Source organism: Protomyctophum parallelum (assembly GCF_964188405.1).
Source record: "Protomyctophum parallelum genome assembly, chromosome: 9".
Taxonomy (NCBI): domain Eukaryota; kingdom Metazoa; phylum Chordata; class Actinopteri; order Myctophiformes; family Myctophidae; genus Protomyctophum; species Protomyctophum parallelum.
In genome coordinates this window covers 24,641,902-24,668,054 of record NC_139706.1, presented here as the reverse complement: position 1 = coordinate 24,668,054, position 26,153 = coordinate 24,641,902, and the positions used below count along the sequence as shown (strand labels likewise).

Sequence of the window (26,153 nt, the reverse complement as noted above, 5' to 3'; positions counted from 1 at the left end):
ACTTTGTCCACCGCTTGTTACATTTTTGGATGTGCTACCTTTTTTAAACAAAAAGTCCACTCGTCAAAAACAAAGTGTTAGCTTGTAAATCCGATTTTCTTTTCTTTTTTCGTTTTTTTCCCTGAAATTCAAAGACTTTCAATGCTAGGGTTTAAAGTGGTTAATATCCGGGATTTTGGTTTTAATGGAAATGATAGCAAAGCCTTAGTTAAATTCACAGTAAAATTTGTGCTGATAAGCTTACCGTCACACAAGAAGAATTTTGACTCCCCAACACTGATTTCACCCTGCCTGGGTGTGATCTCCACTTCCAAAGAAACTGAAAAGAGATACAGATACAAAATCAGGACAGATTTAATTTGTAAATAAAACAATAAACAGATGGGGACATTTTAATCACATACTGTATACTTAATCATACGACAAATTGAGAACAATAATGGAGCAAGGCTCCTCCGAAACAAATCAAACCCTGACTATTTCTGTCAAAGTGGACCCAGGGGTCCTTGAGGGGGTTTAAGAGGGTCGACCAACAAAATGAGTAACAGTTTAATTTCACTATTATTTCACCAGCTAGAAGTCAAGTCATCCCCAGGATGGCAGAGGAAGTGTAGCGCCCATGATTACATTAGATAATTGACACTGGGTGAAACTACGGTAAATGAGACGTAGCTTGCAGAGTTAGTTAATTCAGACATACTCGAGGGGGTTCATGCCATGCTCAAAAGTCGTATACTATACTCAAGGGGTTAACATGCTGCATTACTATGTGGGCGTATAAGTGTGTGCAAGTCCCACACGTCATTCGCCGATGCGGCAGTCAGCTGACCAATAGATATACAATAAACGCCCCCCATGGGGGGGGGGGGGGTTTATTGTATATCTATCTCCCTGCTCTTAATGTTTTATGTTGGGGCTTAATCGTGCAGAGCAGGGAGAAATCCAGCAGAGCCGAACGCCAAGTCAAATATCATATGCACACTTGTTACTCATTCTGTAATAAATATTGGTAAATCTATTCGTGAGTTGTCTGACTGAACTAACTCAATAAGAGAATGATTCTGATCGCACTGCATGTTTCACTCTGTACACTGCATCTCCCCACCAACAGTATAGACTTGTAGAATTACAGACTGAATCTCATCTAACAGCAAGAATCCTCCCTGGCACAAAATCCATAGTGGCCCGATACGTATCAGGTCGATACGTATCAGCCTTGACATAAAAATGTTTGAGAACCAAGGGGTGGCAGTGGCTCAGGAGGTAGAGCGACTGTTTGGGAATTGGAAGGTCCCCTGTTTGATACGTGTCTCCGCCTGGGTTAACGTCAAACTGTCCATGAGACAATCCTGCTAACTGCTCCTGATGAGCAGCCTTGCATGGTTTCCTCCGCCATTGGTGTGTGCAGCACTTAGGATAAAGGGGATATGTGCGGTAGGCTAAATGTACCCTTGCTGTATGCTACATGCTGAGATTATTGGCGTTTATTTATTGGGAATGTGAACATGGTAAACCGTAAAAGATAATACTTCATTAATCAGTTACTGATATCCATGCACTGTATTGTAATTCACTGAGACTGCAGCACCTTCTTTACAAGGAAGCCTGTGTTCAAGCCTAAACATGTACTGTAACATACGTATTTATTGTGGCCAAACCACATCTCTAGACTAATCATATAAAAAAAAAAAAAAATGGCCAAATACAACGAGACTGAGCGTTGGAGAATGCCTCGGCTAGATCAGTATAGGTAACAAGGGTGCACAGCCAAAACAGTTTGGGGACCACTGGCGTCTAGAGCAGGGGGGCAGTCAGCCAGATATTTCGTGAAGCCTCATTTGAAATCGGTAGTTCATATAATGGCCTGTTGTGGCGCTGGACCGGACCCAAAAAGCCCCATAGCTCCATAGAGGCCCATGTATTTTGGTCCAACTTCACCTAGACTGTATTACCTTAATAAACATGGTCATGAATACTTTCTTCTTCCAGTCACTAGTTTAAAGTCTCATTTCTAATGTCATACTATTCTTTTTGGAAAATTATGGTCCCATTAATTAAAAAAATGACCATAAAGAAAAAAAACCATCGCGTATGTTCTGAGGGGCGTGGCTACCATTACAGTCTATGATCGGGATTCCCCTCCTACTCGAGTCAAAATAAAAACCAACGGAGAAGAAGGGGGGAAGTCCCGCCTCGTTGTCTGGGCAGCCAATGACCAGCTGGTATACAAAACGGAGCCAGCCAATGGCCAGCTGGTACCAAAGATGGCGACTTACATCAGGAATTAGCATATTATTACAGGCTTCATTTTACGTTCATGTTAGACCCGGGGAACGCTTTGTCCATATTTTTTACAGTCTATGGTCTAGAGTGAATGCTCAGTTGGATCGAGGCAAGAGTAGTTTAATACGAGTTCCAAACAAACTATTATTTGCTCTTTACCACGCTAAAGAGACGGCTGACCTGATGGCTTTCAACAGCCCACTGTGGAGATGACTGTCTCTGTGAGAGACTGACAACAGTACTGGCTTGAAACAGCATTGTCTCTCTAAGGAAACAGCAGTGGTGTGGAGGAGGGAAGATGTAGGAGGACTACCTTCTGCTACTTGTATACACCATTTTGACAAATTACTGCAATGTATTGAAGGGCTGCACAATTATCATTAAGGTAAAAATGATCATCCCAATTTTCTTTCCTTAAAAAAGCATCACAATTTGCAGCACAATTATTGATAATGATTTCTTTTTGGTGGAGTAATGTGTTTTTCTTTTATATTTCTCCTCTCCTCTGTAACTTTATCTTTAGACAAAAGCTATGTAATGTTGACTGTGATTTATTGTGAGCATGATGGGTTGAATAACATTCTGCTGACATCCTATTAACCCTGTTTAATAGTGTAATAGTGAGGAGACTATAGAGTAAGGTGACTGAAGCCCAACACACACCGGCTCCGTCCGACGCGGCGCGTTGCCGCGCGGCACCGCCTGGAAAATAGAAGTGGTTCTATCGGCGCGCCAGGCGACGCGACGCGGCGCGACGCGGCGGACGGAGCCGGTGTGCGATAGGTTCATTGAAATAATGGAGGCGGCTGTTTTGATGCGCGGCGGTCGCAGACGGTGTGTGATGGGCTATAGCTGACCAAAAAGACGGTTGAATTAACGGCCAAGATTCATGAGCTAAACATAACATGATGATAATTTTAAATTACTTTTGATTAATTGTGCAGCCATCTAACACCGGGGCTCCACCGGGCGCGTCAGCGTCGCGTGACTCGCGTCTCCGTCACGGAATGTTCCCTTTTTAATCAATGAAGGGTGGCTCCACTGCCCGCGTTGCGTGACTGCATTAAAATTGCCCCGGTTCGTTTTTTGCCGCGCGCGACGGAGACGCAACGCACCCGGTGGAGCCCCGGTGTTATCTCACTGTCTTCACTTATTTTTTACTTCAATATTCAGAAATAATACACCATTGAATTCACGTGATTCAAGCATTCAACCAAGCTATGTAATAAACAGTGACAAATACCACAAAGGGGTGCAATTATTACTCGCTCCAACAATGAGCCTGAACATAGGAGCCTCCAAAATATGGCTTGGAGGAAATGATGGACTGAAAAGAGTTTTTCTATCAATGAAACCAGGTCTGCTTTGTATCCAATGTTTACAGTTTGTGAATGAAGCCACACTAATCACAACGTGGTCGACTACTGCGGTTACCTACCTGCGGTCCAAATGTAAATCTAAATAAATAGCTGACTTATAAGAACCAAAGTACTTCACATTCACAACGATGGTGTATCCATATACAAAATATGTTTACACAGTACAGTACAGTACAGTACAGTACAGTACAGTACAGTACAGTACAGTACAGTACAGTACAGTACAGTACAGTACAGTACAGTACAGTACAGTACAGTACATGCATAGATTTTCAACTTCCATGATGAGCCATGCTGCTCTATGCACACCACTAGGTTGCCTTTGAAGATGTAGGCCTACAGTGCATTCTTGTAACTCTATTGGCAGATCACAGGTGGCATCTACATGAATACACCAAAGGGTCATGAGCAGTAGAGCATTACTGCCCATGTTCATGAAGATTAGCTTCTCTGACACTATCTGATCTCAGAGTACAAAATCCCAGAACAGATAGTATACTCATCAGTGCATGAACGATTAGCTATGTGAGGTATACATGTATGTCAAATTTGCTCAGTGTATCACACTTTTGAATTCCATTGCAAACCATTCCAGTACACTGCAACGTGGTCAAAAGAGCACAGACAAACACATTGAAAAGCACATGAATAAGCTGAAATCGGACACTAATATACTAGCACATGATGTTGTAGTTCTCATTTTGCCAATTGCCCACAGTTTCCATTCACATTCCTGATAAGAACACACTTTTTCTGATCAGGCCAAACTTAGCCTCGGAAACCCAGACGTTTTTATTTCCAGGGAGGAAAAAAAAGTCTGGGACCGAGTCCACTTCAATTCAGCATAGAGTAGTGCAAACGTCGATTACTCTCTGCTGATTTTTTGATCGTCTGCACCTTTGTTAAATTGACACACACACACACACACACACACACACACACACACACACACACACACACAAGTCTCACGTCGCGCAGTTGCGTCTAGATTCTCCCGGCGGATCCTGCTGGGAGCTGCCTAAGTGCCTATGCCATAGAAAGCATACAGTAGGTGGACCCCAGGCTAGGCCAAACTAGACTGATCTTACTATAGAAACACAAACACACTGGACCTGCATGCAATTTTCCAATTATCCACAACGTGACAAGTCAGGCTTGGTTGGTATTAGTTATTAGCCTAGTTATTTGATGGACACTGCTTTATTCAGTGGAGGCAAACAGAATACACATCATTCACATCACTGAAAAAAGGTGAAAAAAAAGGAAAGAATTATTGTGCACATGCAGCTAAAAGAATGTAATTGCATGAACATTATTGTGTTGAAAGCAAGTAGAGTGGTGTACAGTAGGCCTATGTGCTTTTAATGGTTTATGAGATTCAAAAGTGATAAAATGTCATCATAAAAGATTGGCATGTTGTAAACAACGCTTATTGTTATGGCTACTATAACAAACACCTATGGAACAATCACGTAAGAAATGGATTGAGTGCTTCTTCCATTTTTGACACTGGAGCAGTGTTGCTATGAATGAAGTGTACTAAAACTACAGCTGTTTACACCAAGCACTATAACTATATCATTCACCATTGTCTTGTTTTTGTAGTGGCGTGAACTCTGATATCCACTTGGGTTAGAATGATGTTTGAAACAATCTATTATTATGACGGCCCATTACTCCTTACATCTGGAGAGATAAGACATTAAATATCATAGCACATTTTCAGGGGAATCATAACCAGTGGCCCAAAACACACCAAAGGGTTGGGTCGGGACAAACCGTATTTTACGGTAAACTACACCAATGCAACTCATTGAGTTGCAAGGAGTTGCATTGGTGGGGGCTGACCTTAAAAAAGGTTTTGTCCCCACCCGATCCATTGTGGTTTGGGTTTAAGACACTTCTGGTTCACTCAGCCTAATAATCCAACAATGTCAATGAATCCCATAATAATAACTTCCATTTAACTCAGGCTAGATAGTTAGTAGTGTTTTGGAATACAAACAAAATAAAATGCTGCCTGAGTAAACCAGATTGTCAAAACTGTCAACACAGGATTAAAAAAAAACACAATTCTCATTATTGCCTCATTACAGCAGCGAGTACGTTTTCATCTGTTAAACTAACAATGCAAAGTCATTTACATATGCAACTCAGGTGAACAGGCTGATGATGACAGAATGCCAAGTTCCCAAAGGGTATTAAATCACATCATCTTTCTCTCCACCAAACATTCTAAATCCATCATTCCGAAGCATTCTTAAAATAGGCATTTAGAGACAAAGCGTGTGAACTTGTGCCAAGTTTGGACTGCTTTAAAATCAAAACACTAATTGGACCTCCCATATCTTTTTGACAGTGCCAGGCTCCTCTAAATATATGTTTATGAAAATGCATGCAAATTGCTCTCTAACCAACCATCCCTGTCTGATACATGAAAGGATACTGTAGGTACAGTAGCTAGCTGGTGTCCAGTTGGAAGCAGACACATTCTTAAAGCAGGTTATGACCAACTATGGAGCAGTAATTGCTTGGCTTCAGAATAGACTATAAGTAATAATCCCTTATGGCCATCCGAAGCAAGGTATTACAGCTCAATAGTAAAGGAGAATGTTTTCAACATAGTTTTGGGAGGGAAATACCATTTGAAGATCAAATACTGTTCTTTAATTGACAAGAATTCAAGAATGTAATCAAATGTAATCTAATGATTACATGTTATCATGTACAGTATTCATGTATTCATCATGTAAATCATGTAATCATGTAATCAAATTATCAAATGTATCTATCATTGAAATATTTTATTTTTAAATATAACTAATAACATTTGACCATGCATTTCATAGTAAAGTACATTACTCTGTGAATTGAGGGGGAATTGTGTAGTTTGTTTTGTTGTAAAGGGTAAAACATGGCTGGCTGACGTTCGTGCACTATGATGTAAGTAAACAACGTGGGTGCAGCTAACATAATTAATAATAGGTGTGTTCGATTTATGTAGGTGTGCCAATGTGCTCGCATGTACAGTAGTCAGCACTGGTAGTATCATTACTAGCACATTGGCACATCTAAATCTAACCCAACCATTATTAAATGTATTAGCTGCAGCTTGCAGTATAAGAGCTGATAGAAGGTATGATGGTGGAGACAGCAGTAAGAAAACTACAACAGGGGAAAGACGACCTCTGACTGTTGGCTAGGTTTGAGGGGATGTGGTCATGGCATTGGCCCTTTGTAGACAAAACAGGAAAGGGCGCACACCAGTGTTGGTGAGGTTCTGGCCTAAGGCAGTAAATAAGTAAAAATGAGGAAAAAGGCCACACAGGTGCACACACGTAGCCACGATGCTGTATATTTATTGACAAGAAGCCAACGTTTCGACCTACTGTAGGAGGTCTTCTTCAGACTCCAATGATACTACAAAAAATAAATACAAAATAAAATAAATAAAGATAGCCTAAATTGCATCAGAAGGTGGGTGCTCTGCAATACTTTCCAACCAAATCCCTGAGCTTAAAAGATTGTATATAAAAATGGGGAACATTGGCAACTCTAGGGTATGCTCAGTGCTACAATGCTGTAAGTACTGTAATTGTTAGCTACAAACAAACACTACAATGGTTGAGGGTCCTACAGAGAATTTACATAATGACCTAGTTTTGAGTAAACACTCAAACACTCACAACAGTAACATGTGACATTTGTTGAAATATAATTTCTGACTGCAGATGGCAATGTTTTCAAAAATAGTTAGTTTTAGTTAGAAGAAAACTACTACACACATTTGTTCAAATGTATTATTCAAAGGTTCCCTCTGCTGTAAACGTGACTTTTGCTGAAAGGACAGCTGTGATTCTTATTTCTTATGATACTTTACTTTACAAACACACCATCATTTTTGCACAATTATTACAGAAGTGCAATAAATGAATGAATGAATGAATTAATTTAAAGGATGATCATTTTCATCATCAAACCCCTGGTTCAAAATAATTGAAAGAAAAATCTGCTTCTGACTGATTTCAGTCAGTGGTTTTATTTTACTAACTTGAAATGTTTCAAATTATTCCTGAGATCTTTCAAATAGATCCAAGCTTGTGGCACTTGTTAGTGATGACACAGTAATTAAACACCTTAGACAACACAGTATTCTGGTGGTGCCAATATCTGAACAAATTAACAGTTAATTATACCAATGGTCAGTGTTGGGGAGTATTAAGCTACATGTAGCTGAGCTACGTAGCTGAGCTACATTTTGCTGTAGCTTGTGGTATTTTAGCTACATTCATATTTGTGTACCTCGTCAAGTAGCTCAGCTACCTTTTGGGTCATTTTTTGTAGCTTAGCTACTCAAGTTACAAGCTACAATTTTGGGCAATAACATGAAAGAAATATATTAATTTTGACCATTGGTTGCTGTGTTAATTCTTGTACTAGAACCCCCTTTGAAAAATCAAGGACTGTTCCTTTTTCTGATTGCTTTGAGGGCATATCAGCACTTGACAGCTGCCTCTAATTGGCCTCTGATTGGCCCTGGTATCACAGGGTGGGAGGGGTCTCCCAGGGGGGAGCAGGGGTCTCCTAGAGGGGAGGAGGGGTCTCCCAGAGGGGAGCAGGGGGAGGAGGGGTCTCCCAGAGGGGAGCAGGGTGGGGGGGTCTCCCAGAGGGGAGCAGGGGGAGGAGGGGTCTCCCAGAGGGGAGCAGGGTGGGTGGGTCTCCCAGAGGGGAGCAGGGTGAGGAGGGGTCTCCCAGAGGGGAGCAGGGTGGGGGGGTCTCCCAGAGGGGAGTAGGGTGAGGAGGGGTCTCCCAGAGGGGAGCAGGGTGGAGGGGTCTCCCAGAGGGGAGCAGGGTGAGGAGGGGTCTTCCAGAGGGGAGCAGGGTGGGGGGGTCTCCCAGAGGGGAGCAGGATGAGGAGGGGTCTCCCAGAGGGGAGCAGGGTGGGGGGGTCTCCCAGAGGGGAGCAGGGGGAGGAGGGGTCTCCCAGAGGGGAGCAGGGTGGGAGGGGAATCCCAGAGGGGAGCAGGGGGAGGAGGGGTCTCCCCGAGGGGAGCAGGGTGGGAGGGGTCTCCCAGAGGGGAGGAGGGGTCTCCCAGAGGGGAGGAGGGGTCTCCCAGAGGGGAGGAGGGGTCTCCCGCATGTACATTCTCAATTTAACGCTGAAAAATAAAAAGTAGCTGAGCTACTTTGAGCTACTTTTTCCATGTAGCTGTAGCTTTACAAGCTACATCTCTCCAGGGGTAGCTATGTAGCTTGATCAAGCTACTGCCATGGTGAGCTACTTGTAGCTTTACAAGCTACGCTTTCAAAGTAACTTGCCCAACACTGCCAATGGTGTGGACAGAAGATGCAGGATGAACAGTTGCATACTCAATTCAATGATAGTTAGAACTTTACAGACAGTACCAAGTAATGGCTGAGGCGTGCAAGGCACATTTGAATGAAACAGAGAAACCCATTACATTTGGAACACTGACAGTTCATTAGTGATGTAGGCTAATATTTAGCTGAGGGACTGACACATTTTGGTTCCAGCTTGATTGCATGACTTTGGATGACCTGAGCTGGCTGTCTCAATAATTCATAATTCTGTAACAACACAGAAACAAAATCTTTATATCTTTACGCAGCTACAGTACCATACACAATTCATAGCAGGTAGCAAGTAGTCAAGATTGTGGTAGAGACCGATCTGATGAATGCTGCATGCAAACGCGCACACATTTTCTTCTATGCCTGACTATAGGATCAAGTGAAATACAAATTCCATTAAGCTTCTCTTTACCATGTTCAGTAAATCAAATTAGTGTAGGCTAAATCTTTTGGGAGCTCTCCGTTTAGAAGATTACACTATGACTTGAGAGATGTGTATTATGTAAAAGAATGTAGTATTTGATGAATGTGCATTTTTGTACAGTGATGTCCTTCGGCCAGAGAATTGCAGATGCTGGTACAGTACTAGCCTTCACTACAGTACGGCCTATGGTGCTTTAGACGAGTACAGTGAAGAAAGTGTTGAAAATTACAAATAATATACCCATACCCATACACAGTCAAATGCTTAATACAAGTAGCCGGGGAGTCCAAAAGCTCAAGGAATAGAGATGAACCTGTGATGACTGGAGGGACATGGCAACCTGCCTAGCAACCTGGAGGTAGAGGTATGTGTTTGGCTTCTGCCGGTCAATTTTGATATAAAGCTACAAACGTGCGGCCCTGCGGGTTCGGCGGGTTATCAATAATTATGATAACCCGCCGTGCCACGAGTCATGGCGACAAGGGTGATAATGACCAAATTAATAGAAAAAACACAAATGAAAAGTATGTCATGACATCACAGGTCCTCCCAAATGATGGGTGACTGGCTCCCCGGCTAAAGTCTTTTTTTGTACACCTTCAGAGTTAAATAAATACAGAGGATTTTTACTGTGTGTTGTTGAGAAGGTCAATTTATGCAGACATTGGCCTCTTTTTCCTCTCGCCTCTGTGATTATCTTAGAGCAGCCCCTCAGGTGCTGCAACCTGCACTACTGGGAATCTGTTTTAAAGCACCAACCCACCATGACTTGCTTCACTTGCTTTGTTGTGGGATTATGCTCATTATCTATTCAATTCGCCACGCGCAACACAAATGAAGCATGGGGAGGGCCTTGTCAGGGTTCAACGTATTGGCGTATTGGTAAATGGTGCATTTATATAGCGCCTTCAACCAAAGCGCTTTACAGAGATTGTGCATTAACATTCAACCATTCACACACCGATGCCGGAGGAAACCATGCAAGGCACCAACCTTGACAACAATTCACACTGGAGAGAAACCCTATGGGTAGCCCTCCAAGCAGAACCCAATGGTACTGAAGTTTCTGACTTTTTGACGACACAGACCATTGGGTCCTGTTCCAGCAGTACCATGCCACCTGGTACGCAGCCATACATAAAACATAAACAACGTGTTTATGGCCTGTCTGCGCTCTTTGACGACATTTTTTCGTGTGAGGGTTTCTGAATATGTGAAGTATAAGTACCCATACATGCCGAGGCGAATATCTCCTGTGGCGCGGAAGCCGTTAAGTATTTTTAATCTTTGTTTGACCGATTTGGTCGCTTTGATTCTTCTCTTCCTTCCTTGTTTATTGACACCTCATTGTACCGCCTATCTGGCTAGCTAGTGGCGCTATAGCTATGACAGAGCAGATCAGAGGCAGGGACGTAGCCGGCACAAGCCAACCGCACACCGGGAGGCGGTACAATAAACGGTAAACAAACAAGAAGAAATAAAGCGACCAAATTGTTCAAACAAAGATTAAAAATACTTAACGGCTTCCGCGCCACAGGAGATATTCGCAGCGGAATGTATAGGTACTTAAAGTTCACGAATTCAGAATAACTCAAAGAAAAAAAGGCCGTCAAACGCCGCAGATACGATCTTAGAGAGAATATTAATGTCCGCATTCCAGAATTCCCATACGAAAATATAGTTATGAGCAGGGACCCTACATAAAACTCATCAAAATTTCAGAAAAGCTTTATGGAGGGTTCCGAGAGGGGCTACCCTATGGGTGTGATCAGTGTGGTGTTACGTCTTGCTCCCCATCGACTTCACATCTGTGTGCTGTGGGTGCTCGGTGCCCTTCAGTGCCACCAGAGGGACACAGACTAGAGACTGACATTTTGTCGGGTCATGGGATTCCCGCAGGACTCCCGTGGGACGGGATTAATATTCATATTAATATTCATATTAATCCCGTGATCGGGACGGGACGGGAATGAAATTCTACAACAGCGGGCAGGAGCGGGAATGACATCGAGCTATCGATGATAATGATCATTTTCAACTGGTCGCGCTGCCAACCAAAAGAACAGAAGCACCCATTTTTGTTGTAGTCATCTTTCAGTGAGCAAACACTCTTAGAACTACAGGAGGAGGAGGATGAAAACATCCTCCCGGCAGTCCAGTAGGCTGGACGTCTTATAAAGTTTCATATGAAGACATCGCGATGCGGCCGTGCATGATTCTGCATCGCGCCGGTGACGTGATATAATAGATTATTTATAGCCAGATCATCCTGATTCTGATTGTTTCCCCTGGCAGTGGCAACGTTGCAACTTGCAATTATGATGCATGCTAACGCGGTTACTGTTGGCTCACTGAACAGCTGTTCTGAGCGAATGTTCTACAATACATCGTCTCCCTTCTTTCTCCCATACACCAGTGGTTCCCAAACATTTTCATGTCATGGACCCCTAAATCAACATTTATTAGCCCGCGGTTTAACTGTAATTTATTAAATCAAAACAAAATAAAGTTTTCAATAGCAAAACGTTCACTTAATGAAATAAAAATAAAATAAAACTGCCTCACTGCCTCACTGTCCAAAACTAAACTTAAATGTCCAAAAAAGAAAATCAAAATGGAACCCAGTCAATGCTGTGTAGTGGTAAGTCTCCTCTTACCACCCTTTACACCGTTCCGCAAAGTCCGTCCTCAATCGAAATCCAAACTCCAAAAACTAAAAGAAGGTCTCTAAATCCAATGGTAGAATCCAATATTCAGAGAAATAATCCAAAATGGAAAGAATGGCAAGATTTGGGAAATATTCCTCTTGCTTCTCCAGTAGCCTGTCTGTCTCTCCGTTCACCTCCACTCTGGACTGACAGAGTCAATCTCTCCAGGTGGCCCAAACATTGTGATTGCCCATCACTCCATCAGCCAGGTGAGCTGTGGGCGGGGTCTCTCAATCACGGCTTGTTGCCATAGCAACACATGCATCTTACTGGCTTCTTGTAGCATATAGTCCAGCAGATGAATAGGAAAATTCCGTAGAGCAGCGGATTGGTGGAAAATAATAAAGTACATGAAAATTGAAACATTGCAAACAAAAAATACAACAATGTGACTCTGGGCAGAGGTTACAGTGGGACAGGACAGGAGTGAAAATCCACTCCCGTGTCAGTCTCTAACGCAGAGCACTCCACAGCACCTCTCAACGGACCTGTCTCCCAGTTACAACCTCACCATAAGAGCATCGTCTGCAATCAGCTGATGAGGCCGCTACAAGAGCAAGCCCTGTAAATGGTAAATGGTGCATTTATATAGCGCCTTGGCTTTATCCAAGGCGCTTTAGTTTAGATTGTGCATTACATTCACCCATTCACACACATTCATGCAGACACACATGCTGACAGAGGAAACCATGCAAGGCACCAACCTGCACATCGGGAGTTCAGAGTCTTGCTTAAGGACACTTCGACACCAACTCTGGGGGAGCCCAGGTTTGGGAACCTTGCGGTTCCCATCCGGCCACTATACCCCTGAGCCACTGCTGCCCCAGTACTTCACCAGTCTACGGTTGTTAAAGTTAAGACAGCCAGACTTAGGCTCTCAGTGTTTAGAGCTAGACAGTTAAACGTCACACTGTTACTGTGCTTTATTCTCTCCTCTGTGAACCTGCCACTGACTCTCCTTCTCCTCTCCTCTACAGTGTGTCCAGGACCTGAGCTCTGTGGAGCCTACGGATCCCTGGCCTCTCTTTGCCCTCCCGTGTTTGTGAATACAAGTTCCGCCAGGGTGGGCTTTAACTCTGCTTTGCCTCTCCTTGTTGTGCTTTCGTGTCACACTCACACCACACTCGAGTCATAACATGTGGACAACACTTCTCTATGATGTCAAGCCTTAAAAGCCAGCAGAAAATCCACACGGACACAGTTTCATTGTGTGTGGAAAGCTTTCAGTCGCTCAGACGATGTAGAAGTTCACAAAGTTGTACACACTAGATTTAAACGGTTTCCTTGTGGTCAGTGTATAAAGAGTTTTACTATTACTTCTGAAAATGTCATGAAAAAATCTGTTTAGTGTGAACAGTATGACAAGAGCTTAATTATAGAAGCCGACTTAGCCGAGAAACATCAACAAATCCACATAAGTGTTGCATGACGATATTCTTTTTATTAATGTGTTGATTAATTGTAAGAAAACTTAACACGTACGTACGCACATACACCCCCCCCCCCCCTCTCTCTCCCTTCGCATGGACACAAATACCTTTATGGACATTATTATTGTTGTTATTTATTGTTTGGTTTTAGGGTTGGAAGTGCTTTAAATGGTAGATTTTAATTTGAAGTACATACATTTCACTGCATTTTAGAAATACTACTTTTTTAATACAGGTATGTAAGTGACAAATAAAGATTGACTGATTGATACTTTTTTTGTGGTATTTCTTACTCACTGGGTCAAGATAAATATTTTAGAAAAGAAAAGTATGGTGGTGACCTGTTTTGGAGTCTCTTTTTTCTTTAGAATTTTTTTCCATTGCATTAATCTATCTACATTACTTATTTTGGTGTCATTGCATCATGATCTGACCCTACATGTTTTATTATTATGATACTGTTGTTATACTGTAGTCATTGTGGAAGATGTCACACCAATAAAGACACTATAACACAAACTCAGGGGAGCCCGGGATCAAATTGAGAACCATCCGTTTCCCAAGCAGCCGCTCGACTGAACCACTGCCACATAAAATACGTGCATGTGGTGCATGCAAAACATGCCCATTGAATGAGGCAGTTTAAAGAGACGCAGATAGGGCCTGAATTTATTTTCTTTTTTAATGCTTCACATTGGATGTTACAGATTTTTTAATTTTGATGGGTCGGCTATTAGCACCCGTGCATTCTGCGTTGTTCAATAAAACCAGACCAAAACCAATCTGAAGTGAGTGGTACTGTACTGTACTGTACTGTACTGTACTGTACTGTACTGTACTGTACTGTACTGTACTGTACTGTACTGTACTGTACTGTACTGTACTGTACAAGCTCTCCTCCCTGGCCTCTGTCTGTGTGTTAAGCTGCACAACAGTAACACTTGGTGGTGAGTGACAATATGCTATTTCCGTGCTCGGACACAGGGACACAAGTACACAGGGACACACACACATACCTGTCTAGGAGTGCACCACTCAAAAAAGCATTTTAATCCTACTGCCAGTTTCTCAGTTTGTTCGCTTTAGGCTTTCAACTACGCGCCCCTACGCGCCTCCTACTGGGTGCATTCGATATAGGCACACTGACCACACTGCCAATACAAACTAATAGGTGAGTGTACTCCTGGTGTGCAACTGTGAATTTCCGAACACACCCCATCTTGAGAAAAATGGCTGGGGCAGTCAAATTAAAATGCTTTATTTTTTGTTAGATATTTTTGGGGCCTTTTCTGCCTTTATTATATAGTGTACAGTACAGTAAGTTGACAGGAAATTGTGGGAGAGAGATGGCTAGGACCGAATTATAATGTTTTTTTATTCGCGGAATGTATGGGTGCTAATAGCTGACCCAGCAACATTCGTGGCACTTGGGTGAGCATATTTGAAATCTGAACGTTTATGTACACGTTTGCTTTGTAAATGTAGCAGTCGCAAAAAACAGGCTGAAGTTGAACCATGACTGTCATTGATTATGACAGTCATGTTTCAGGGCTAGTTAAACCCCAGCTGTGCATTCTTTTGCTTGTGCATATATTTCGCCTACCTGCAGTGCCAGTAGGGGCACCGTTTCCCAGCACTTCTGGGGGCCTAGTTTACATCAGTACTTTATTGGTCCAGTATTGTTTACTGAGCGAGGACCCATTCAGATGATGTAGAGATTTAAGTTATATAAGCCTGGTTTATACTTCACTGTTGCCACATACCTAAAATAGCCTTAAAAAAAGTGCACAAGCAGTGCAAGCTCATTTGTCTACTATTTTCAGAATAGCAGAGCATCCTAGAGCAGATTAGAATTGGCTTAAGGGAGGACAAGCAGGGCACCGGGCAACCTCCGATGTCACGTCATGTCACTATGACTCAGCCATAATAACCAAGGAGTTCCCAATGCAGCTCCGCCCAAATATGGAGTGTGTTTAACCTCAGACTGTCTAACCTCAATCTGTCGTCATGGCATCAGGCTCAAACAAAATGAGTCTGCGCCATATATCGGCACAAAAGGGGGCATGACAGATAGAGATCTACATATATGGGCATAAAAGGGACCAGGGCTGACAGCTACATATATTTCCAGTCGGATCGGCGGTGCGACGTAGGCGTGAGGGCTGCCCACATAGTGGCCCGAACTGTATATGTGTGGGCCATGTAGCAGCCCGAAACTCTAGTATAGATGAGCGTATACAAAATACAGTAAACAGTGTTCGCGAAATAAATCTTGCATAATATAGAAATTCCATAACAATATCCAGCAATGGGGGAGGGTTATGGGGGCTTGTGCTTGTAGACTCTCTGGGGAGAGCGCATGCAGCACTATACCGTCAGTTCTTCCACAGTGGGTGATTATATTGTAGTGATTTGTGCACCGAGCTGCAGCAACAATATTATTAACATAGACTGTAAATGCATGCAGGAAGGAGCCTGGAGTTGTGGCAGTGATGATGGACACAAGTCCAGTATCCAGCTGCAGATGGTCAGTTGCGTTGAGCTTGGCAGGAACTATTGTGTTGAATGCCTAGCTGTAGTCCACAAACAGCATGCAAACGCATCTGTTCCCCTCATGAGAGATGGCAGTGTGAAGAGGATGACAATGCTCTATGGATCCGTTTCAACGATATACAAATTGCCATGGGTCCAGAAAGACGTGGAAGAAGCGTAGTCTCTCGCCAACCTCTCAATGGATTTACTGACAGAGGTGGGGGGCGAGAGGTCTCCTGACTCTCCTGTCATTCATACATGATAGGTTGAAATGCAGGGTACTGGAATAATGGCCATCTTTTCTTGAGGCCTGCGGGACCATAGTCTGGGAGAGGCTGAAAATAGGCTGATCTAAAAGCGGTAAAAACGGTCACGGCACATTGTGAGCTTGTAGATCTGCTATTTTCACTATGTGCTAATTGTTGTGCGACGAAGTATAAAATACCCCATGTTGTGCAATATACAAATAATATATAAAAATTAAAAACCCCATGGGAGAAAAAGTAATGATTAGAATAATCAATAGCTAATAAAATATCCACAAACCCTCCAGCATGTGACGCCATCTGGTCGACCTTTGAGGACGTGGCCTGGGTCACCCTAAGGGCTATAGTGACCATTTGCCACATTATGATATCCAAGAGACAATACGATATCACAATACCTGTATAATATCAATGCTGCAGGCATGTTTCTGTCAATTCACATTTATCTCAGGAAAGGGCTTCACAGTCACACCTCATTGAGAGAAACAGCTGCTGCTTTCATTATTTTCTTTGTTTATGACAGCAACTTTGCCACCTAACCTAACCTATAGTGGAAATGGCAGAGATATGCCACTCCGTGGAAGAATGCACTGTTTTACAAAGAATGGGCTGGTAAAATTCTTCTTCTTCTTTCTTGGGTTCTTGAGTAAAAACCTTGGTTTTAAAAATAGGGGCATGGTGAATTTGGTGTGGAAGTGCTATGGCTCTTGACAATAAACCCAGTCATCCTCATCGTTCTACTCGTTGTACTGTGTTCTACTGTGGTAAAAAAGTATGCGACAGAATGCCAGTTCACGCCAGTACATATTAATTCACAACACTATCAACCAAAATGAAACATCACATATTATGTGCCAAAGAACAAAGACTCCAAGAGCTTGGTTTAAATAATAAGTCAGGAAATTAAGATTTGCTTGCTGCTCATGCCTCTCGACAACCATTTACCCTCACTGCTAGCAGTTGCCATGGATACATGTTTGCCAGCTATTCTCCCTCTTTCCCACTACCTCCCCATCTCACTCTCCCTTGCTCTGCCACCACTCTGCAAGCTGATTGGTTGAAATGGAACAGCCTTCAATAGGAAAGTATTAAGATGAAGAGGCTGTCAATGTCATTACAACATCTTGATACCATCATCATCATCTGGGCCACATTATTCATGGTCAGTTGACCAGGCAAAACACCAAAGCTGCTACTACCTTGTTGAAACGGAAACCCACCCCGGGTTGTGATGCACAGTAATTACATTTCTTGGCCAAAGCCGAGGCAGAATACCTCGTCAAATACCAAAATACCAAACTGGCAGTTTCATTTTATTTTTCTTTGTTCTCATTCATTCTTTCTAAATATACAAGAAATTATGACATAGTCATGTTTGTCAGGTTAAACAAGCGCTGTCCCCCCCACCATATATATATATATATATATCTTTTAATAGAATTTGAGTAAGTGCTTGAGTTGATAAGGCCACAGGCTCTTGAATATGATGTGTTTCATGGACCATTAGTTGAGAGTTAGGGCATCATGACATTCAGCTCAGGAAACGGGTGTAAAAGCTAATAGAGAGATGGAGAATTGGATGGCGATTTTATGTAGGAGACGAAAGTTCTGCACTTAGGCTGACCACCAGCAAGACTTCAGAAGGAGGACACTTTTGCGGGGCTCGCTGTGTGCGTACCCAGCACAGCACTAGCACCCACCTCTATTACACCTGCACTTTTCACCACAATCATCTCCAGCACAAGATCTAACAAAGCAAAGAACACATTATATTTCATAATCAATTTCTTCCTTTTCTTATTTGTCATACATACATGTCTTATGTTTAATATTTTTCTTGTGGGCTTTTTATGCAGTTCAACCTGAGGTAAATCTAATCTAATCACAAATGTCATTGTTTTAAATTATAAAGCAAAGGGATAGATGGAGTCTTATGGACGTCAGTGTATGACAGAGAATGTGACATTTTCACAGAGTGCTTTTGAAAAGGCACAGAGTGCCTTTGTTTTTTGTGATGAATCATTGTGCATTTTTCTATCTACATTAATGCCACAGTCAACACTCATGTAGGAGGACTGATGGTGCTTCACAGAGTGATATATATATATATATATATATATATATATATATATATATACTTACTTTACAGAGCTATGCAGCTGTTATTGTGTTCTCAACTGGTGATCCAACAACAGGATCAGGCATGTGCAGGGGGGCTAGGGGGCTTGAGCCCCTGCCCTTTTGCCTCAAAGTGCCCTTTCCCAACAAAAAAAAAGATTGTAGTTGGGTTGCCAAGTGGTTTGATTCTGTAATTCTGTTGCGTTACTTTGTCTGCCTAGCAAAGCCCCTTTGCATCATCATTCATTAGGCTACACACAGTCACAACATGAACACATGCACACACAAGCCTCCTCCTGTCTTCCTCCTCCCTCCTCCATACGCATGCACACACGCACACTACTAGTGTGTAGCTATCGGGCTCAGACGCAGCGTGCTGCAAGAATCACTCGCAACATGTACCGTCGGGTCCGTCGCAACTTGTGGACAGTTTGAAAATGCGGGTCCTACATACATTAAGCCATTAATGTTGGTCCGGCTGGTTTCTGTTTTGTCCAACGTGATTACGTGAATCAGCATGGCTGCGCCTGCAGTAGGTTATTACCAAAACAAACACATGGTATTTTTGTGTCACACATGGAAAGAGACTGAACGACCATGGATATAAAGACAGTTCCCCTGTGCTGCTGTGCACAGCGGAGATAATGCACAACTCCAGGTATGAACTAAAAAACTGACTGAAGCTGATCATTAACTATCTCCAGAGTCCTGCAAATATAGGCTTTTCTAAATCAAGTCCTGTTTCAAAAATGGTTATTGTCGTGAGTGGCGAACCAGTGACGCCCCAATGTGGCCCCTAAGATCTGCACCCCCGAGCATCTCAGTAACGAGGACATATGTTATGCTCGTGTGACACAATGCACATGACTTTCACCTACTGTAATACTGTTTTAAATGATGTGTTGTGAGTGTGACCCCACATGTATTATACTCATGAAACTGTTTTTTGCAAGGCAGCTGATGGGGTAATCTGCCTCTGTCTTCAATGTATGCATTCAATTACATTATTGCAATCGCTGTATACTGTGTTTCTCCTAGCAGCAGACATCACAGTTTGACCTTGGCTAGTAATGAACTGCAGTAACCCAGAAACTAACGTAAGGAACCCTTTACGCGTTCACGCTGGAGAGATGCCTGTCCACGGACGTGTTTGCTCGTGCCCCTTGCTATGAGCACGCCTGGATGAGGCGTAACTCTAAACATGACGCTTTTGAAAACCGAGGTGTTAAAAGTATGAATGCTTCTTCGTCCAGGCAGAAGATGATTCCTTGCGCGCCTCTAAGCTTTATCTCACAATCAACTAGATAACCAGAATAGGGAGTTGTGCTTGTTAATTTTTGCAGGCTGACAGAGTCCTCTGCCTCCTATCTTTTCACTATTTTGTAAAATAATTTGATTTGACTTGAATAAATAAATAAATAGTTTGATTTAACAACTTAATTCTTAGCGACAGCCTGCCGGTGTTTATCTTTCCCCGAGCGGGGAGGAAGACGGCAAGGTATGGGGATGGTTATTTTTCTCGCCACCTCCCTCACTCAATCCTTCCATGGACGGAGAAAGGGAGGACAGACTGGAGTGGAGAGGCTCGCATACTGTGCCATTCCAAAGAGGTCAAAGTGGCTATATTTCAATGACTTACTGTAGTGGAGCCGGTTGAAGTATATTGGCCACGCATGTACGTATACTGTATTCTAACCCCTTGCGTCCCGGTATTCTATACGGGTTCATGCAGGCGGAACAATGTGATAATTGTATGCTATGACCTGACCAGTCTGAGGCGCGATTTCTCTTCACGAGAGTTCGCACAGTGCACATACAAGTGGAAAAGCAGCTATGAATCTCTGCCTCATAAAAGCCATAGATTAAAAGTTGCGAGTGTGTTTATATATCTTCCCCTGTATCCCTCAATCCCCGACGACATGTGGGAGCCTGGGAGGCATAGAGTTTCCCGGGCCGGCTTCGATGCCCGCGCCGGGACTTTACGCACACTGCATAAACTTTTGATTGTGAACAGGATACAGATAGCATAGTTTTAAGGTTATAATTAGGGTCGCTCCTGATAGCCTCATACAAGCAGGCTATCAGCGGCGGGTAACGGAGTGTGTGTACTTTACACAGTGTGTTAGTCTTGTGTCTCACAAATGGTGCGTCTCCGGGCTACAGAATGAGTCAAAGGTGTTATAGGATAATATTATAAGTTATTAATCTAATAAAACATAATATTGTGTGCACGTCACACAGTAGCTCTGTAGGGGAGCTATACAGTACTAAAATGTACATGTATGGACGGAAGCCACTTGTAATGGGTTTTTTTCTTTCGAAGAGGTGTTTTGAACACCTTAGCTACTAGTGACTTGTAGCACAGCAAGAGAAGCTACAAGAGAAGATAGTGAAAGTCCTGGCATACTGGGCTACTATACTGCTTAGCAAATAGGAGTAGACCAGTGTTCAGGCGGAGAGGGTGATGAGAGCCAGCTCTCTTTAACAGTTATATGCCATGCTATTGTATTTTGTGAATTAACTATAGTCTACTCTAAAGTTTAACCCATTGATTCTCAGCCATTTTAATTTCAAGGACCCCCAAATTAAATTGATAGAAAGTAGACTAGGCCATTTCATTATGAATTCCATCTCTGGACTGGGACCACAGTCTCAATCCATCCATCCATCCATCTTCAACCGCTTATTCGCTCCACCAGAGTGTTCCAGACTTCCCTCTCCAGAGCAACATTAGTGACCTCCTCCAGGTGGACCCCAGTCTACATGGCCAAAAGCCAGTGTTTATTTAACTCAAAGTGTAGGCTATAGGCCTACAAATGCTCACATCCCATCATATACTAAATTAATTAGAAAACAAAAAACATAAACAAATGTATATCTGCTTTCTGTCATTTATATTTCCATTTCCACAACAATATACATGAAAACATGGCATATTTTGGACATAGTTCGAATGGTGATCAATCATGATTAATTCATTTTGAAGCTGTGATTAATCTGATTAAAATTTGTAATCAGTTTGCAGGCCCTGGGTAGGCAGGTGGATACCTGCACTCCGAGGACTACACCTGAAATAGCGTATAAATGGTGCATTGTCGAGTGGAAATCTATTATGTCCCCAATGTCTTGTTGTATTGTATATTGTTCCAAATAAAACAATGTCTATTCACATACACATTATTTCTCTAAAAGCACCTACAGGACTGTGTCTCTCTCCCGCTGCTCCTAAGTTAGGATGTTATGCAGAGAACACATTCTGACTAGGTATAAATGTACATGAAGAGTCACCAATAATATATGTATAAAGTGACCCAAAAGAAACACCCCCTAATGTATTAGGAGGGCAGAATGAGTCACCATGACTTTGAAGTTACAATGTGTGTACAGTATAGGAAGGGGGATATCAAATATCTAAATCGTGCAAATTGAAAACTGTCTGGGGTGTTCACAAAAGCCTGAGTAGATATTAAAATTACTTTTTTTTTGTGTGAGTGAGTGAAATATCCCTTTCAAAGGTTCAAATGGGGGGCAGATGTATAGAGGCCGAAGGCACAGTCCAACTGAGCCTGAGTTAAGTTGTACTACAGTAGTAGCAAATTGCTGCAATTACTAAATACTATTCAGTATTTGACCAATGTTAACAACATGACTTGTTGCAACTCTGTATGAAAGTGAATGAGGTCATATCACATAGATATATAATAAGCATATTTGTGGGTTATGTAACAGCAGGACAGTGCTCAACATTATTATATAAAAACGAAGGGCAAAGTGATGATGTATTATTGGCCAGAGGATGATACTGACTACAATCCAAGATATTTAGGCTGGCTGTTTGAATCATGGCTTAGTTATCATATTCTTCGCTGTTTTTTTTTTAATGCAATGAAATGTTATGCTTTTATTGCAGAATGTTGTGCATCAGCATATGGGTTAAACAAAAGCATCTTAAGCCTCATTCATCACAGGCCAGATTTGCGTACTGTACAAATAAAAATAACAAAGCAATCTCTGAATCCTTCCCATCTGCCTTGATGAGCTATTTTCCTCCTTTTCATTGTTCAAGATTAGCAGTGACTCAATGCACTAGCCAATAGAATTTGCCCATGCTCAGGCAATTTAGTGTGAGTGGCCCTCAGCATCTGCCTCAGCTGTGCACCACACAACAAAAGCCCATGGACGCAGAGTTGAGCGTCTGTGTCCCATAATAGAATGCTGCGCTACAACGTAATGAGACAGCATTTATTTGGCTGAACACAAGGGCAGAGTAAAATGAAGACATTGTGCTGTCAGAGGTGCTTAATTAGGGAAAAAAGACAGAAAAGGCATCTGAAAATCTCAGGAAACAGACTAATTAGGGCTTTCAGTTTATTATTCTATCAGCATCAACATGTTTAAGCTACCACAATCATCTAGTCTAGTGGAAACAAAGCTATTCAAGATTGAGAAGAATTTAAGTTGCTTTAAAACAAATGTCACAGCCTGATTTTGTTGAGACTAGTGCTTCAGCTCTTGTAGTACAAGTGTGTTATTTATTTAATGGGAGTTCTCTGTCCCGCTGCGTAAGAGACTTGCATGATCAGGAGAAAGGATTCAAAGTGGTTAAGTGTCCGGTCTCCACGGATTTCCCTTTCTCAGCACTCATTCTGTGGTAACTAAAGAATAGGGAGTTAGTGCGACATTGACATTCAAATTAAAGTAGTGTCTACATTGTGAAATGTGAAGAGTCACCAAAATGTTTGTAGAGAAAAGACGTGGTTTCCACACGTTATGAGAGCAGAGCACCGACTCTCGCGACAATCTAGAGTGTTGTTACCTCTGTTAAATAATTATGCTACTGTGTTGTTACTAGTGGCTTCCATACCAGCATCACTCACGAGTCACGACACACTTCCATGACAATAGAGAGCCAACAAATCAACCGCACGTCTAGCAGCGAGGCAGCCTTTAGGGCTTTTGTTCCAACAAAAAGATCAAATCACCATGCTCCTCTCTAATTATTGGAACAACTGGGGGAAAGGGAGAATGAACATGGGAAGAAGCAAGGGATTGGCGGTGGGAGGGAGAAAGCCACAATGACCACTTTAGCCACAAGCTGCCGGGGACTATACACAGCAGCTCAAGCCTGGCATGTGCACACAGCCCTTATTGTGCGTCCATTCAGAAGGCAGAAAGCCGGGACGAGCCGGATAAGCCTGCCTGAGACTCCACCAAGGAAAGGATCAATGGGAAGAAATGTACTGATTGATATGTAGCCAGAGACAGGCAGAAGATACTTGTAGCACTTGAGTGCTCATTATGTTGTGTACTATGAGTGAGTGTAGACGAGTACTTAAGTTGTAATGTGAACCCTGTGAATGGAGGAATGCATAGGGGTCATGCTGACAAATAATTCTAACTATTTGCACAAGAAAAGGAAGTCTGTTTTTAATCCAACCATTAGATTGGATGCAGATGTGATCGGGAAGCACAGTGGTAAAGTCAGCTACTTTACCACTGCACCACCCGAGCACCTCTGCATCACCCCCTGGGGGTACGAATTTGAAATACACTGCAGGAGGAGTTTGGCATAAGGACTAAATTGGGGGAGAAAAAGGGTGGAATTTTGGCTTACGGGTTGCTCTGGAAGGAAGGCCATGGGGTCACCTAAATCAGATGCGTTCCATGGCAATTCAGACCGTAGTTAATTAGAGCCCTGCCACTTGGAGCTAAAATGTATCAAAATAGTGTTCAGAGCTCAGCATTATTGATGTATTTAGGTCAGCACTCATTCACCAGCCAATCACCAGTCAACAGCCCGGCCAGCCAAGAGTGACAGTGCAGTTTTCGTATTTGAAGAACAAATATTCTACAAATGGGCTACACGATGATGTATTTTATCCTTTCAGCCCTTGTCAACACTTCTTAGCGTTATTTTTTTTAGAAAGGACTGATTTAGTACATTAAACGCAAGAGTCTTGGCTCCATCGACCCAATCATTTTGATGCCAACATATATATCTACGTCTTGTGTACCCAGCCACTTACAAGAAATCAATAACGGTTTAATTTAGATCTTAACTTTGATACCACAGTCTGAACAGGTCACATACAGGCCACAGTGTTTCTTTCTTTCTTTTGCAGTTCTGTTTCATCTTCTCAGTGTCATTATTAGTATATAGACCATGGTGAACACACCATTGAAACCTCCCCTTAGGCAAAGAATCTCTAGCCATTTTCAGAGACAGGCCACCTTAATTAGTTCTATTAAACTCTCTGATGTTTGCAACCACAGTATAAGTCTGGGGATATGCTTCCGGAACTATACGCCAACTCTCAATGCTTTGATCATTATGTAAATCTCATGTCTTGCTCTACCATAAAATCAGCTATTCTATTTAATATACCACTATTAATGAAAAGCCAGTCCTTAAAATAAGATGTTCAGCATAACTGATGGCTTCATGTTAACATTTTTCTCTAGATAATCAATAGCGCCAAATATAGCCTACTATAGCATGCTCTCAATATTTCCGCTTGAGGCTCGGATCTCTAACCACTATCAAATGGGGCAAGCAATTCATGAATATACTCTATATTGATAAATATCTGATTCCTCCAAAGTCTATGAAATGTTGTATTCCAGCAGACCATGCATAGCACAATGTTGAAAAATTTTCGTGTTGGTCAAAGCCATCCCTGAGAGCCCTCATTACATGACACATTTAATTGTGCTAACAGAAATTATACAGAATGCTCTTTCAGAAATATCTACAGCCCTACAATTGTTAGCAACCAATGAACAACATCAGCAAGCCCTTCCCTGGTGCCACTGTGGACAAGCTAGATGAATCACTCAATCCCTTCACCTGTACAGGGGCGGATTAACCCTTCGTGGTGCCCGGTGCTAAGGCCCGTTTTGGTGTTTCCGGCACTCTCGCTGCTATCCACATTTTTCCCCGCCAAGGCACTGGGGCTCCTTGTGTGTGTGCTTTGCTTCCTTCAGGCCGTGTTGCCATGTCTGCATCAAGGAACCCCAGATTAATATTTAATTGTCCACAGACATCCATCTGAACATATTTTGTGCCTTTTTGAGTGGTGCAACCACTCCAAGGAACAGCAATGTCTGTGTTAACCTATGTGACTATGCATGTGTGTGACTATGTGACTATGAGCACCAGTATGGCCAGAAACAGAGAGAGAGATAGTGCTGCACTGTTGCCTGCTAATGAGAGAGAGAGAGAGAGAGAGAGAGAGACAGAGAGAGGGGGGTAGGGGGAGAGGGGAGTTGCACCACTCAGTTCACACAGGTGTGATTTATATTAAAATGTTTAAAAAATATTCAAAATATTTCTATGTGTTTTTAAATAACAGATGTACAACCTCACAATGTGTCGCTGTGAGCTTGTAGATCAGCTATTTTCATTTGTGGTTTTTTTCATAGACCTGGTCACTTGTTTCTCTTTCAAAAAGAGAAAGAGGAACTTATGGACACACAAACGCAAAGACGTATGGGCCATATGAAAAAGGTGAATAGCTGAGTCTTCTTTCACTTTTGCCCTACCATTTTGTGCCCCCCCTAAGGTTGATGCTCAGCTGTGCTGCTGCACCTAAAGCCCTTAAACACTGTGTGGAGTCGAGTGGACAGTCTAGAAGAACCAT

General features: G+C 42.5%; 1 protein-coding gene across 4 annotated transcripts in view; it reads right to left on the bottom strand.

Moving 5' to 3' along the window:
• Positions 1–26,153, bottom strand: part of ncam1b (neural cell adhesion molecule 1b) — a 97,461-nt gene that overhangs the window by 51,766 nt on the left and 19,542 nt on the right. For all 4 annotated transcript variants that reach the window (XM_083773660.1, XM_083773663.1, XM_083773661.1 and 1 more), the window contains exon 2: positions 245–319. In XM_083773660.1, the coding sequence (XP_083629786.1) occupies positions 245–319 (75 nt within the window). The remainder of the gene's footprint in view (positions 1–244; positions 320–26,153) is intronic.